The sequence below is a fragment of the Fomitopsis serialis genome (assembly GCF_022376445.1).
Source record: "Fomitopsis serialis strain Sig1Antser10 chromosome Unknown B0H18scaffold_82, whole genome shotgun sequence".
Taxonomy (NCBI): domain Eukaryota; kingdom Fungi; phylum Basidiomycota; class Agaricomycetes; order Polyporales; family Fomitopsidaceae; genus Fomitopsis; species Fomitopsis serialis.
Window position 1 is genome coordinate 130,841 of NW_025955042.1, and position 13,423 is coordinate 144,263.

General features: G+C 55.4%; 4 protein-coding genes across 4 annotated transcripts; all 4 read left to right on the forward strand.

Moving 5' to 3' along the window:
- Positions 1–151: 151 nt before the first annotated feature.
- Positions 152–2,079, forward strand: B0H18DRAFT_1214019 (uncharacterized protein; the record flags this gene model as incomplete). Its single annotated transcript, XM_048036553.1, has 2 exons — positions 152–621; positions 744–2,079. The coding sequence occupies 2 exons, from the start codon at positions 152–154 to the stop codon at positions 1,585–1,587; spliced, it is 1,314 nt and encodes a 437-aa protein (XP_047889292.1). The 3' UTR covers positions 1,588–2,079.
- Positions 2,080–2,633: 554 nt separating this feature from the next.
- Positions 2,634–3,769, forward strand: B0H18DRAFT_658342 (uncharacterized protein). Its single transcript, XM_048038991.1, has 3 exons — positions 2,634–2,696; positions 2,747–3,524; positions 3,599–3,769. Exons 2-3 carry the CDS (start codon positions 2,753–2,755, stop codon positions 3,631–3,633), a joined length of 807 nt encoding a protein of 268 aa, XP_047889293.1. The 5' UTR covers positions 2,634–2,696; positions 2,747–2,752; the 3' UTR covers positions 3,634–3,769.
- Positions 3,770–4,905: 1,136 nt separating this feature from the next.
- Positions 4,906–7,441, forward strand: B0H18DRAFT_912562 (uncharacterized protein). The gene is made up of 8 exons (XM_048041562.1): positions 4,906–5,254; positions 5,325–6,027; positions 6,084–6,125; positions 6,176–6,232; positions 6,285–6,372; positions 6,426–6,777; positions 6,838–7,230; positions 7,315–7,441. The coding sequence occupies exons 1-7, from the start codon at positions 4,920–4,922 to the stop codon at positions 7,214–7,216; spliced, it is 1,956 nt and encodes a 651-aa protein (XP_047889294.1). The 5' UTR covers positions 4,906–4,919; the 3' UTR covers positions 7,217–7,230; positions 7,315–7,441.
- Positions 7,442–12,288: 4,847 nt separating this feature from the next.
- On the forward strand, positions 12,289–13,368 carry B0H18DRAFT_1029542 (uncharacterized protein). Its single transcript, XM_048029992.1, has 4 exons — positions 12,289–12,620; positions 12,690–12,757; positions 12,830–13,193; positions 13,241–13,368. The coding sequence occupies exons 1-3, from the start codon at positions 12,418–12,420 to the stop codon at positions 13,144–13,146; spliced, it is 588 nt and encodes a 195-aa protein (XP_047889295.1). The 5' UTR covers positions 12,289–12,417; the 3' UTR covers positions 13,147–13,193; positions 13,241–13,368.
- The last annotated feature ends 55 nt before the right edge of the window (positions 13,369–13,423 follow it).

Sequence of the window (13,423 nt, forward strand, 5' to 3'; positions counted from 1 at the left end):
CACGAACAATTGATCAACTTCAAGAGTCCGCAACAGCGATCCTGCAGCTGACATTCTCTGCCTTTCAATTTTTGGCGGTGTATCAAAGTGAGTTGTATGCCCCCGTCAACCTGTACTGTATTGACTGCCTGTTTCCCAGTACGACTTCGCAATGGGTACGGACAAGACGCGCGAATTAGTGACCCACCGGGCTCCTCCCCCCGTCACCATGCTCCCCAACGAAATCGTCGTCGAAATCATCCGTCTCGCTAGCGCTAAGGGCGAGTCGTGGCGCGACATGGTAGTCGTGAACAGATTGATGGGTGTATGCCGCTACTGGAAGGATGTCGTCGTGAACACGCCCCTCCTGTGGTCCAGCATTGACCTGTCGAAGGCCGTGCACTTCGTACGGCTTTGCCTGGCCCGCTCGGCCGGCGCGGAAATCGGGCTATACGATACACGTTCAATGAAGAATACCTCTGCGCTTGTGTCTCTGCTTGAGCCGCATTGCGCACAGGTTTCATATGTCGACCTCTCCCTTTTTTCCGATGGGGATGTGGCCGCATTCCTGCCAATACTGACTGCATCCCTGCCTCGATTGATGTCGTTGTCCTTGGCTATGACCTCCCAGCACTTCCTAACGTTGGCGTCGAGGCACCTCCCTACTCTCCAGAACTTATCGCTGGATGGCTTTACCATTGACATGGATTGGACCGCCTTACCTCTCCCAGTTGACGTCGCTGCGTCTTCGTGACATCAACCAGTCCGGTGCTCAGCTTCTGCCTCGTTGCCTTCTTCGACATGCTCGAAGCATGCAAGTCTCTACAACACTTCTCCTGGCAATATGACGACTTCTACGACAATTTATTTTGCGACCACGAACACGGAGAAGCAGCAGACCGGATCGTGTCACTGCGTCATTCACGGTCCTTTCACTCCAATGGCCTACCAGCTGACATCTCGAATGTCACCACCCACGTCTCGCTCTCGAGGTATACCCGCCTTTCGCTGGAGATCATCGTATACTCGCCGTGGTACGTCGAGGATCCAACACTGCCAAGCCCGAGCGAACTTGAAGTTAGGCGCCAAATCCCTTCATTCCGTACCATTTTGCTTCCTAATCCAAAGTTAAACCACCCTGCATTCACGCGCACCTTGCGTCATGCCATTGCATGGGTCGAGGAGAACCTCATCGTTTGCGCGGACGAGGAGCGTACGTTGTTCTGGGAGTCGCTCCCCTGGCGCTCCCCCAAGTTCCACTGGACTTCTGATGTCTTCCCTGAGGCACCGTTGCTCTACATGGTATACGGCGTGCTGGATGGCATACTGGACGACTCGGAGAGCGGACGGGTTTTTGATCGAGTCCTGTGCGAGCTCGGGGGCTTCCTCGGCTGCTCAGTAGAGACCCTTGTTGTCCACGGCGGCCACACACACACCCAGGAGCTCGAGATGGAACACTGGATCCAGATGCCTCACAGCCTTATCGAGGCTCATGCACCTCGACATCATACAGAACCACTGCGACGCAGACAGTTTCCCTCCTGCTCTCGCACCAACAGACGCCGGGATCCCATGCGCTGGTTTACAGAACCTCTATATGCGCTTTGATCCCTACGAGGAGGGTGGTTGGATGACGCTCGGCAGACTCAATTCGGCACTAGTTGAACGCGCGAAGGGCGGTTCCCGCCTGAGGAGCCTCAGCCTAGTGCTGGGGACTACAAAAAAAGAGGGTGTCTCTCCATTCACTTCGTCGTCGGTCGGTTGTCGCTTGCCAAAAGAATTCGAAGAGATTCAAGCGAGCTTTGAGTCCTTAATAGACTTGTTCGCAGTGAGGATCATTGGGTATAACGAATAGTGTCACGTTGACAATGGACGTACTGTTTGTTACTTACACTAATACGTCTACCTCCTTCCACCTTTGCGTTTTATGCACGGCGATTCGGTTTGGTGTTGACCAATGCATTTCAGCAGTCTCGCATGTTAGTAGCGTGAGCTGAAAATTGAAAATTGCCTGGGATAGTGTGAGATGATCAGCTCGAGGCAGTCTCTGTAGCGGCCCTCGTGTATTCAATGCCACTCAATCACTCTCGTTTTGTGCGATGTAAGTACCAAGCAAGTACAGCTAATAGTTTCTTACCTTCTCAATTTGAATCCTCCGCCATTTCTCGGCATTTCTCACGCCGGAACCGCGCTTTATAAGTGAGACTTGGCCAAGACTTGCCTAGTACCTCCAAACCCAACATACCCCTACTACCTAATCCTAAACTACCTAATCCGACTCCCACTATCGCATAATTACAATACTGTCCACCAGTTCAAACAAAAACACCCCGGCGTCGTGCGTTAAGCACAGCAGGATACATGGCTAAAACCTGGGAGGAAAAAATGAAAAAACCTCCAGGTGTCAGCGGTGGTTCTCCACCATACTGACATAACTCACCATGGTCCAGGTGGAACCACGTGGCAGCGCTACTGCCGTCCGCCATCATGCGGAAGGTCCAGGGGCCTCCAGGGGCATAGTAGGAGCCGGACGCGAGCAATCCGGGTATAGGCGCGTAGTGTCCTCGGTCGACGTTGCCGCCGACTTTGGAACACGGGCGTTGAGCAGGCGGCGGCGGTGATATAGTCGCACGAAGTTGGGCAGGCCGCATATCCGACTCATTGGCTGTGTTCCTTATGTGTTCCTTGCCTCTAGCTCGTACGTCTGTCTGATCGAGGTTAGTTGGATTCTTCTCGTCAAGCTCTCTTATATAAGTCCTGTTTGCAGGGCGCCATGGCTGCACGCAGCAGAATGCGAGAGTTAGGGAGCGAGCTGCGGGCAACCCCCTTTGTCAGCATGCTCCCCAATGAAACCTTCATCGAAATCATCCGTCTCGCCAGTGCCGACTCGGATGGATGGTGCGACAACACGATGGTATTGGCCAGATCCATGGGCGTATGCCGCTACTGGAGAGACCTCATCATCAATACGCCACTCTTATGGACCAGAATCGAGTTGTCGAACAACACGCAATACATACGGCAATTCCTGGCCCGCTCAGGCAGCGCGAGTATCACACTATCCTGTCCATATCTACGGCGGACGCGATTATCAGTGCTCGCCCCTCTGCTCGAGCCGCATTACGCGCGGGTCGCACGTACGGACTTCCGGTTCTTCGACGACGAAGACGCTGCTACACTGCCGGCGATGCTGAGTTCCTTCTTACCCTGCCTGGCATCAATTTCCCTCAGGCTGTACTCTTTTATTACTCTACGGCAACGCTACTGCATGCGATTGGAATCGAGACATCTCCCGAGTCTCCGGAGCCTATCCCTTGAAAGGTTCACCTTGGATCTGACTCCAGATTTCCCGCTGTCGCGCCTGGTAACGCTCAGGCTCTCCCTCGTCGATCTCCCTGGTGATCATCAATGCCTCGTCACTTTCCTCGATATGCTAGAAGCATGCAAGTCGTTGGAGAACTTCTCCTGGGGGAAATCCGGCTTCAAAAACTACTGTGAGCTCTGTGAGCACGGAGCAAGAGCAGACCGCATTATACCACTGCACCGTATACGGAAATTCTTTTTCTGTGGACGAACAGCTGACGTCGCAAATGTCATGTCGCACATCTCGCTACCAAAGAGTGCTCGCCTCTCGCTGGATACACACCTCTTTGATCTGAATCGTGGAGGGGAGATCAAGCGCCAGATCCCCACACTCCACGACATCTTGCCACCTCACACGATGTCGGGCATGCAGTTTATGTCAAACGCGCGGCACGTCGTGATATGGGCCTCCTCCTACGACGAGATACTCGGCATCTGTGCAGATGAACAGCGCACGTCGTTCTGGGAGTCTCAGCCCTGGCGCCATCCGTCACTTGAGGGATGGCCCGAGAGCGCCCAAAATGTCCCGGAGCCACCGTCGCTCTACGTGGTGTACGACTTGTCACTGTTCACCGACCCAAACAATGAATTGGACGAGTGGCTCCTTGATCAAGTCCTGCGTGGAATTGGAAACTCCTTCGACCCCTCCGTGGAAAGCCTCGTCATACACGGGTGCACCGACCCGACGTATATCGAAACGGGTACCTGGACGGGGCTGCTCAATACCTTCCCTCAGCTCATCCACCTCGACATCATCACAGACGACTCCGACATAAGTGCCTTCCCTTCTGCTCTCACACCGACCGACTTGGAGGCCGGGGTCCCATGCGCAGGTTTGCGCGAGCTTTATCTGCACTTCGATCCTATCGACAACGGTGGATGGGCGACGCTCAGTGGTCTCGTCGCGGCGTTGCAGAAACGCGCGGAACGTGGCTCCCGCTTGGAGAGCCTGAGTCTCGTGGTTAACAATACCCGTGACGAGCAGTCCCCCTTCACGTCTGCCGGCGATCGCTTGCCAACGAGCGAGGATTTCGGCTTTGAGGAAATTCAAACAACTTTGGAATCTTTGGTCGGGTCGCTCTCGGTGCAGATCGTCCTTAATCGATGGTTGTCCCATTGACAACTTTGAACGCGCTGCTTGTGTATAGTACCACATCAAGTCCACCTCCTTCTTCCGTGGCGGTCTCTCCGTGTGGGCGGTTTTTGATCTTCAATTGCCGCCGTTGCTGTACACCACGAATGCTGTGCGACGCGCTTCGATACATGCACTTACTCAGATCGATGAAGTAAGTGCCAGTGGATGTTCTGTTACTTAGCATGCCAGTAATGGGTCACTGGGTGTCGACGAGCCTAGGCTTGCCGAATCACACGTTGAAGCCTCATCGAAAGCAGACTTTGGCTCCGAACACTCAGTGCGTTCTACATGTAATTGTAATCGGCCGGCTTCTGTCTCACGGGCTAGGTCTCCATAGAACCTTATTCAAGTGGCATGCAGAGGACCACCGCCTCATGTCAGATCACATATATCTCCAGGACGCCTTGTCTGACCCTTCAAGCCTTCATCTTGAACGCGCACCATGGCTGCCACAGTCCCACACGAAGTTTATGCTCAACAGCTCGTCAAGTACGGGTGGGGCTATCCTCTCTGGGAACCTGAACCAGAGGAACCGTGGGACGAGATACTTATTGGCGATGTTGGTTATTTCGAACGTGGAGGATTTTGTCGCCTTTTCAACGCCATCGAGGACAGTGACGGTCACATACAGACCAGAAAATACCCTCCCGGAATCGAGCGATTCGATCCCGGCCCAGATCCATCGTCATCCGTGCGCCGAAAGACGAATGCCGTCAGCGAGGGTCCACACGCGAGTGCGACTGTCCGTCGTGTCGAGATTGGAGCTGGAGTTGGATCGTAAGCAGCGAGTCTTCATAGATAACGTTCCTTTACAAGCACTAACGTCAATATCATCGATACCACATAGGCAGGGGTTGAACATTGCATTGGGGTGGGAGTGCACAGATCGACAGGGTGCCTTGGTCATTCTGGACATTCCGGGAGTTCGCGAACTCTCGCAACAGGTTGCCAAGATGAGGACATATATGAAGGTGCATATAGATGCCTGGTGCCAATGGGCAACAGGCATTCTAGGCCTTGATATCGACATTGAAGATATCGTCTTTGTTCGAGGATATCTCAAGACCAGTCGGTGGGCTGTGGTTTCCTTGCATGGCGACATGAAACGGGCAACACTCACCTTCAAAGGTCACTCGCCAGGCATGCCTGTCGCCGCTGCGTTCCACTTGGACATTCAGCAGGGGACAAGCGGCATGTGCGAGCATCGCATAGGGCCGGATTACAGGCCCAAACTCGACTTGAATAAACACTTGGGATCGCAGTCGCCAGGAGACCATGTCATTCAAGCCCAAGGACTAGACGTACGAAGCAAAAAGAAGAAAGGCAAGGGTCGTGTGGACGGTGTTTCTCAACAAATTAAGAGAGAGGAGCAGTATCCCGCAGACCAGTATCCCGCAGACCAGTGTATGTTTCTGCACTACTTCAAGCTGAAGAAGCGCCGACTGCTGCCCTCGAAGATCGAAGCTGCCGCCGAACCGCAAGACCCGTCTATGGACCGTGATGCGGAGGATGCTATGGAGGTGATAGAAGAGATTCCTGCTCGAGTGACGGTAGGAGCACGTACATCATTCCTGTTATATGTCTCACGCATGTCTTGCTATTTCAGCCATACGACCCTGTTGTTTTTATTTTGGACTACATATTGGAGGTTAGTTCATGGTCCACTTCGAATTGATCGTATCTCACAATCGAACGCAGAACTCCAAAGCGGAGGTCGCGATCGCTAGTGATTTAGACCTGATATGCTTGTGTGAGGTCCGTCGTTCTTGATCGACTCTTGGTATCATTCACTCAGGGGAGACTACAGCGTCGACCGGACAGTGAATACCCAATCCCTGATGATATACCGCGGTTTTTGGAGCAAAAACAACCTCTCATTGAAATTAAGGATGGACGTGAGCCGCGTCAAGTAATGCTGCTTAGCTGATGTTGACTATGCGCTTCACAGTTGGCACACTGCTCTTCGATGAGGATACCGAGATGCACCTCGGCAGGCCGACCTCAGAAGAGAAGGAGGTCGCAGCGATCAGCTATGACATCGATATACCAGGAGACACCAAAGAACCCGCCAGCTCCGGAGCGAGCGGTAACAGAAGGGGGGCCCTTAGAGCAAGCGACCCCGACCCATTAATCCCTCCAAGTATCCATGGCGAGGATAAGTGGAAGCACTCCCCATCCGTGGGTAGTGAGATCGCCGCTGGGATCGGAAACAACATGGCACAGAATGGGAATACGGCACAGACGTATCCCGATGTGTATGTACCGCTTGATTCTCCCTTCGGCAATACATTTTCTACGACGTGAGCACCTCCTAACTCCTGCCGTCGCATCATCATACTTACTCACTGCCCGGCATACAGGGAACGACCCGTCTCGCCCGTCGCGGTGAACACAGCCGCGCCCGCGCCCGCGCCCACCATCTGCTTCTTCGGCGGACCGTGCCCTCACCCCGCGCCAGATGCTCTCCGCCAGACTCCGGTCCCTGCCAATGCGATGAAGCGCCACCTCGAAGAGTGCCACAACCTGACTCAGGACCGCACGGGTAGGTTCATCTGCGAGTGGGGCGACGCGGACAAGCCGGCGTGCGGGACGGACCTCAAAGGCTTGGGTGCACTCGCGAAGCACATCGCAACGGTGCATTTGCGGTCGTCCCAGGTCCGCTGTAAGCGATGTGGGATGCTGTTCTCGAGGCGGGACAGCGAGAGGCATAAGGAGGACAGCAGGTGTTCACTTCGTTGAGAGCCCCCACGTTTCTGTGTTCGTTCCGTGAGTCAAGTATGAGTACTAGTACTTGAATGACGGTTTTATGAGTGAAGGATTCGTGGACAAATACTTACCGGTAAGCTGTCTTACTTTTGCGCGACTTAGACAGCTCTCCCCGTGGATCGGACTTTCTGGCTTGGAGAGCCTGATGCCCTGAGCCCCGCGGTGAACGCTACCCGTGACGAGATGACACCCTTCACGTGCGCCGGGGATCGCTTGCCCAGCAGCGAGCGAGGGACTTGGCTTTGAGGAGGTCCCAACGACCTTGAGATTGTTGGTAGAATCGCTCATGGTGCTGATCATCGCGAATCCAAGCTGTCGGTTTGCATGTACACGATTGTCCTGCGCACTGACGATGAACTCACTACTGACGCTGAACCGGTAATGCAATTTGGTACAGTAGTGCAAAATGTCCGATTTCCGTGTTGCACGTAGGATCACTGCACACAGAAAAACTACATGGTATTGCCACATACTGCCTTACTATGCTCCCAGATGCACTAAGAGCTACCTGCTCTCTGCACCTCAGGAAAAATCGTAAGGTGCATTTAGGGCGCCTATTTTGCCGCGCCAGTTTTGGCGGGCGAAAGCAGTCGCTCGTTTGCAGGTGTACAGACAGCATGTTCCCGTCCTCCGTCTGGCCTTGAGATATTTGATAGTGTGCTCAAGATGTATAAAAGTGAATGTAGCGGGCCGAAACCTGAAATTTCTTTGTGTCGCGGGTGCAGGACAGTAATGCAAACGCGTTTGCATTACCGGTTCAGCGTCAGTACAGGTTTCTCCCAGCCACGTATGCACTCGACATCCCGCCGATGGGCCGTCAGTCTACTTCGATTGGAAATTGGAATCAACATCGCCGTCGCGACGTGCTCCGAGGTATTTATAGCTGAACTCGGCGGCGAATATTTCTCAGCAGCCGTGCAGGCACTCGTCATATGCGGAGATGTCGACGGCAACAGCTGGTGTCGACTGCTCGCCGCCTTCCCACATCTCGAGCATCTCGAGGTCGTGGTGAATGTTTGTGGCATATGCACCCGAGTCCCACCTGCTCTCGCGCCGATCCTAGCTGGTGTTCCCTGCGCGCGGCTGCGCGCGTCGACGTCGATGGTCGGACCATGCTCGATGCTCTCCGTGCGGTGCTGCGAGAACGTACCGAGGCTGAACTTGCAGGGGGCTGTCGCCGCTTGCAGACCCTTCGCCTTGTAGTGGAACCCCCGAAACCAACTTCGCGGGTAGACGGAAACTCTGTTTTTGACGCGGCTTCGTCTACGACAGATGCCAACTATAGGTTGCCCGATGACTTTGAGGAGATCAAGATGGATCTAGAGTCTCTCATGTAAGGACCGTATCAATGTCGTCCAGTGGTGACGATGCTCTAACCGGCCCGCAGCATGTGTCAGGCGTAGCGCATGCCAGCCTGTGTTCCGCGTCAACGGAGGTTCAAGACAGATTGAAACGATTCATTCTCACCGGAAAACGACACCGAGATCACGTTTTCCGAGTCGCCACATTGTCATCTTCAAAGGGTTCGTCTGGCACTCGAGTGCCAGAAAACGCGACGCGGAACGAACTGTACATCGGTCACTGACTCACTGCACAAGCTTTGCAGCTACATATACGTATACGCTAGGCGGTGGAGAGCACACCAGTGGCACGGTATAGCATGCACGTCTTCGTCAATAGCAAGCGCTTGAGGGACTGGTGAGTCTTCATCCGGCTCTTAAACCACTCCGTACCCACCGGACTTAGCATTCGAACCAGTGCCTCATCAGGCGAGAGGATGCCTTCGCTGTTGTCGCTGCCAGCAGACATTCAATTGTCTCTCCCTTTCTACCTTCGCGACATCGAGGGCTTCATCAACCTCGCTGCAACGTGTCGCCCTCTCCACGAACTGTCCCTACATACCTCGCTTCGGACCATCCTTCACCTGCCTGGCTGTTGCGGCATCGAGGATCTTCTTCCGGCCCGACCCACGCTTCCTTGCAGCCGCTACGGCCCGTCAAGTCGGCGAATGGGCCTCCCTCTCGTCCGCCAACACCGCCGAGCTCCGTCTCGCCTTCCGCAAGGGCTTCGAAGGCCTCCACTCGAGCACGCGGGCCTCACGCAGGAGCGCATCCGCGAGCTCTACGAGATGCGCTTCTCGACGATCAATCCCGTGACGGACCTCATCGACAAGTGCATCGGCGTGCAGTGGTGGTCCACGCCCAATTTCTGGGAAGGCGCCGTCGACGACGCGTGGACGATCGACGTCGACGCGCCCGACATCCTCTTCTACCTCGTCACGTACGGCGAGCTGTTCGCACCCGCGTTCGACGCCTTTCTCGATACGGGCGTGGTGCCGGAGACGCTCGACGTCGCTACGAGGCTAGAATTCATCAAGTACTGCGTGCCGGATTGGCGCTGCTGGGAGTTGCAGCATCCGCGTAGTCCGCATTGGGGCGTTGTGGTGGATGCGCGCAGGGCTGTCGAGTCCGTCGGGCCCTACACCCCTAACGCGGACGGCATCGCGGGCAACATTTCCACGGAAGTCGCAAACCGCCCGAACCAGTGGGGGCTCAGGCACCTGCTGCGTAGCTCGCGATGGAACCCCTCGTGGTCCGGAGTGCGCGCGGCCGTAGGGGGCGATTTCGAGGTGGGGTGGAAGCAGGACTTGTGGTGGGCCATCGTGATGTGCCAGGGCCTCGAGGGCCTCAAGATGATCAGACCAGGAGACCTCGGGCCGTGAAGGGAACGATTGGCTGCCTGGAGAGCTAGAATCGCGGCAATGCCGGCGAGTCAGAGGCCCGACAAGGTCAAGGTTCATGAGTGGGAAACCTACGTATTCCCTGACCTCATCAAGGATGTGGATATCACAACGGGCAGGGTGAGACCTGTTGCGTGAATTCAGAACATAGACCGACGGGTTTGAGTGCAGTGTACTGAGAGGTCAGGTTAGATTAGATGTTTTGCAGAAGATCTTGAGCTCCTTCGTACACTTGTGTACAAATCAGCCACCGCATGAATGAACTGCATGCCATCCCCAAGGATGTCTGAAGCCTGTGAGAGCGTGACAGTATCCCGCCGATGAGTACAGCTAATAGTCATAGTGACTCGGCATTTCAGTCGATCACTTTGACCACGTACATGGCTCGGCCAAGCAAACACGACGTGCGATAGTGGCCTTCGGTGTGTTGGCAGATATCTGTGCATATGATACAACACTGCCTGACTACTGGTGGCAACACTTGTACGCCCACTGCACAAATGCTCACTCTCGGGCTTGGCCCGATGACTGACCGATGATAATGCCATGCCAGTGCTATCGCAGACGCAGCGTATACGCACATTTTGTGATTTGCACAGCAAAAGAAGCAGGTAGGCCCATCTTCGCCTCGTGGGCACGTAGGGGTCGAGAGGCTTCCGCTCCAAGAGCGGGTGCTCAGCCGGGATCATCCCGAGGTCCAGCTGAAGCCAGCTGAGTCCTCTCCATGATGAGGCGCTAACGAGTTACCCAACGAGTGTCTTGCCGTCAACACTCTCCAATTCTGTGAGGGGAGGCCAGGTACTCGCGCCGCTCGAGGCCATCCGATACCTGTGTGCGCTTCGCCCAAGCTTCGCCAGACTGCTTCGTTTGCTGTGCCCGATTGAGCGGATCAACGTCAGTCTATATTGTTCATCCTCTCACCGGACAGCCACGCTACTTACGAGCATTGAATAAATGGTGGATCCGACTCCGAGATAATACTTCAGTCAAATCCCCGACTGCAGACATACGACGAGTCACTGGTGCGTCTTGGCTAAATTTAGTATCTGCCCACTAACCTGATGAGACTCACCTCGCCAGTTCATAGGAGAAAGCATGGCCGCTCAACCTTCTCTATCGTCACTCCCGGCAGATATCCATCTGTCTCTGCCTCTCTACCTTCGCGACATTGAAGACTTCATCAACCTCGCCGCGACGTGCCGTCTGCATCACGAGTTGTCCCTACAAGCCTCGCCTCGAACGATCCTCCACCTCGCGGCTGCCGCGTCGCGGGTATTCTTCCGACCTGACCCACACTTCCTCGTCACTGCCACGGCCCGTCAAGTGAGCGAATGGGCGTCCCTCTCGTCCGAGCACACCGCCGAGCTCCGTACCGCCTTCCGCAAGGGCATGGAAGGCCTCTTAGAGCTCGCCCTCAAGCACGCGGGCTTGACGATGGAGCGCATCCGCGAGCTGCACGAAATGCGCTTCTCGACGATCAACCCCGTCGTAGACCTCATCGACAAGTGCGTCGGCGAGCAGTGGTACAACACGCCGAACTTCTGGAACGGCGGCGTCGACGACGCGTGGACGATCGACGCGGACCCGCCCGAGACCTTCTTCCACCTCGTCACGTACGGCGAGCTCTTCGCGCCCGCGTTCGACGCGTTCCTCGAGACCGGCGCGGTGCCCGAGGCGATGGACGTCGACACGCGCCTCGAGTTCGTCAAGTACTGCATTCCAGACTGGGCGTGCTATCATTGTCAGGAATCTGCGGACGGGAGCACTGTCGACCCGCGCCGGGCTGTTGAGGCTGTCGGGGTTTATGCACCCTTCCTGGACGAAAACTCGGGCCAAAAGTTCCAAGAGCACATGAACCAACTTGGGCTTGCACATCTCTTGAGAAGCACGAGATGGAACCCTTCTTGGACGGAGGTGCGCGCGGCGGCTGGAGGAGACTTCGAGGAGGAGTGGAAGCAGGATTTGTGGTGGGCCATTGTGATGTGCCAGGGCTTCGATGGCATGGCGATGATCAAGCCGGGAGGCCAAGCACGGTCGAGGGAGCGTTTGGCTGCGTGGAGAGCAAGGATAGAAGGCCTGGTTGTTGACTCGGAGCCTGGCAAGATCAGAGTTGGGCGGCAAGTAACGTATGTGTTCCCCGACCTGAAGGGCGATCTGAACATCTTGACTAGTGGGTATGTTTCTGGTACATAGCGGTGTACATACGCTCCAGTTCCAGACGTTAAAAGACGTGGTGTGTAAGAGCAAGAACGAGATGGATTCAGCAGCGGCTGAAGGGTTTGTCGCGGTCACATGACTGGGCGCCAGCACGACCATGAATGTACCCGCACTTGCCTCTTGCTTGCCACAGCCGCCCATCCACGCATAGGTTCGACCCAAACCTCTCACGCGGTAAACCCTCGTAAAAATCACTCGCTATCCATTGTCACCCGCTATGCCCAAGTGCGCGAACCCGCTCTTCCTGCGATGGGTGAAAGCCTTCCACGACGAGAAGGACTACCGAAAGCGCGGCGGCCCCCCACGCGCGACGGGCTACGAAAACGCGATTCGTGCGCTCGAGGTGTGCACGCAGAGGTTTGAGCACCCTGTCGACATGCGCGGGAAGGTCACCGGTGTGGGCCCGACGACGATCGAGAGGTTGTCCCTACCGCCGTGGGTACTATATGCGCGCTGACTGCTTTGTCTTCTCGTTGTGTGTTTGGGCAGGCTAACAGAGAAGCTGGAGGAGTACTGTGACAGGAAGGGTTTGCCTATGCCAGAGCCGGCACCGAAACGTACGACACCCGCATATATCCCATATTCGATCAGCCCGCCCAGCTGTATGCTTACGCTTGTCGTTTGTACAGCTGTTCGCGGCCGTAAAGCAGCGGCTGCCAAACCTAAGGCCCCTTCCAAAGCTAAAGCCGAGAAGAAAGTCGACACAGACGACGAAGACTTCGCGCCTGCCTCGGGTTCGACAAAGAGGAAACGGGCACCGCGCAAGGCAGCCGCGCCGAAGCCGAAGGTCAAGGCCGAAGAAGACGATGAGCACGACTCCGACTCCGACTTCGAGGACGACGTGATAGTGGTTTCGCCGCCGCCCAAGAAGCGTGCTAGGCGGACGTCGAAGAAGGCGCAGCCCGACGTCGAAATTGAGATTCGCGAGGTCGACTCGGATTATTGAATCCCACTTACTGCGTAATCCCCTTGCAGGAGGTGGTGTTGTTTTCTTTCTGGCTGTACTCGTGTTTCGATGAAAGCGTATTGTTCTGGTCATCTCTAGATGCTTCATGTACCAAACAGTCTCGTATCTGAGTAGTTGCCGTTCGTATATTTGCAGATGTGCATATTGGTCCGGTGCTTGTCATGTACCTCACAAACGATCTCTAAAACCATCCCGATCTGCTAGGGCAGACAAGTCGTCATACAAGCATACTATCGACGGTCGCGTAACATCGTAG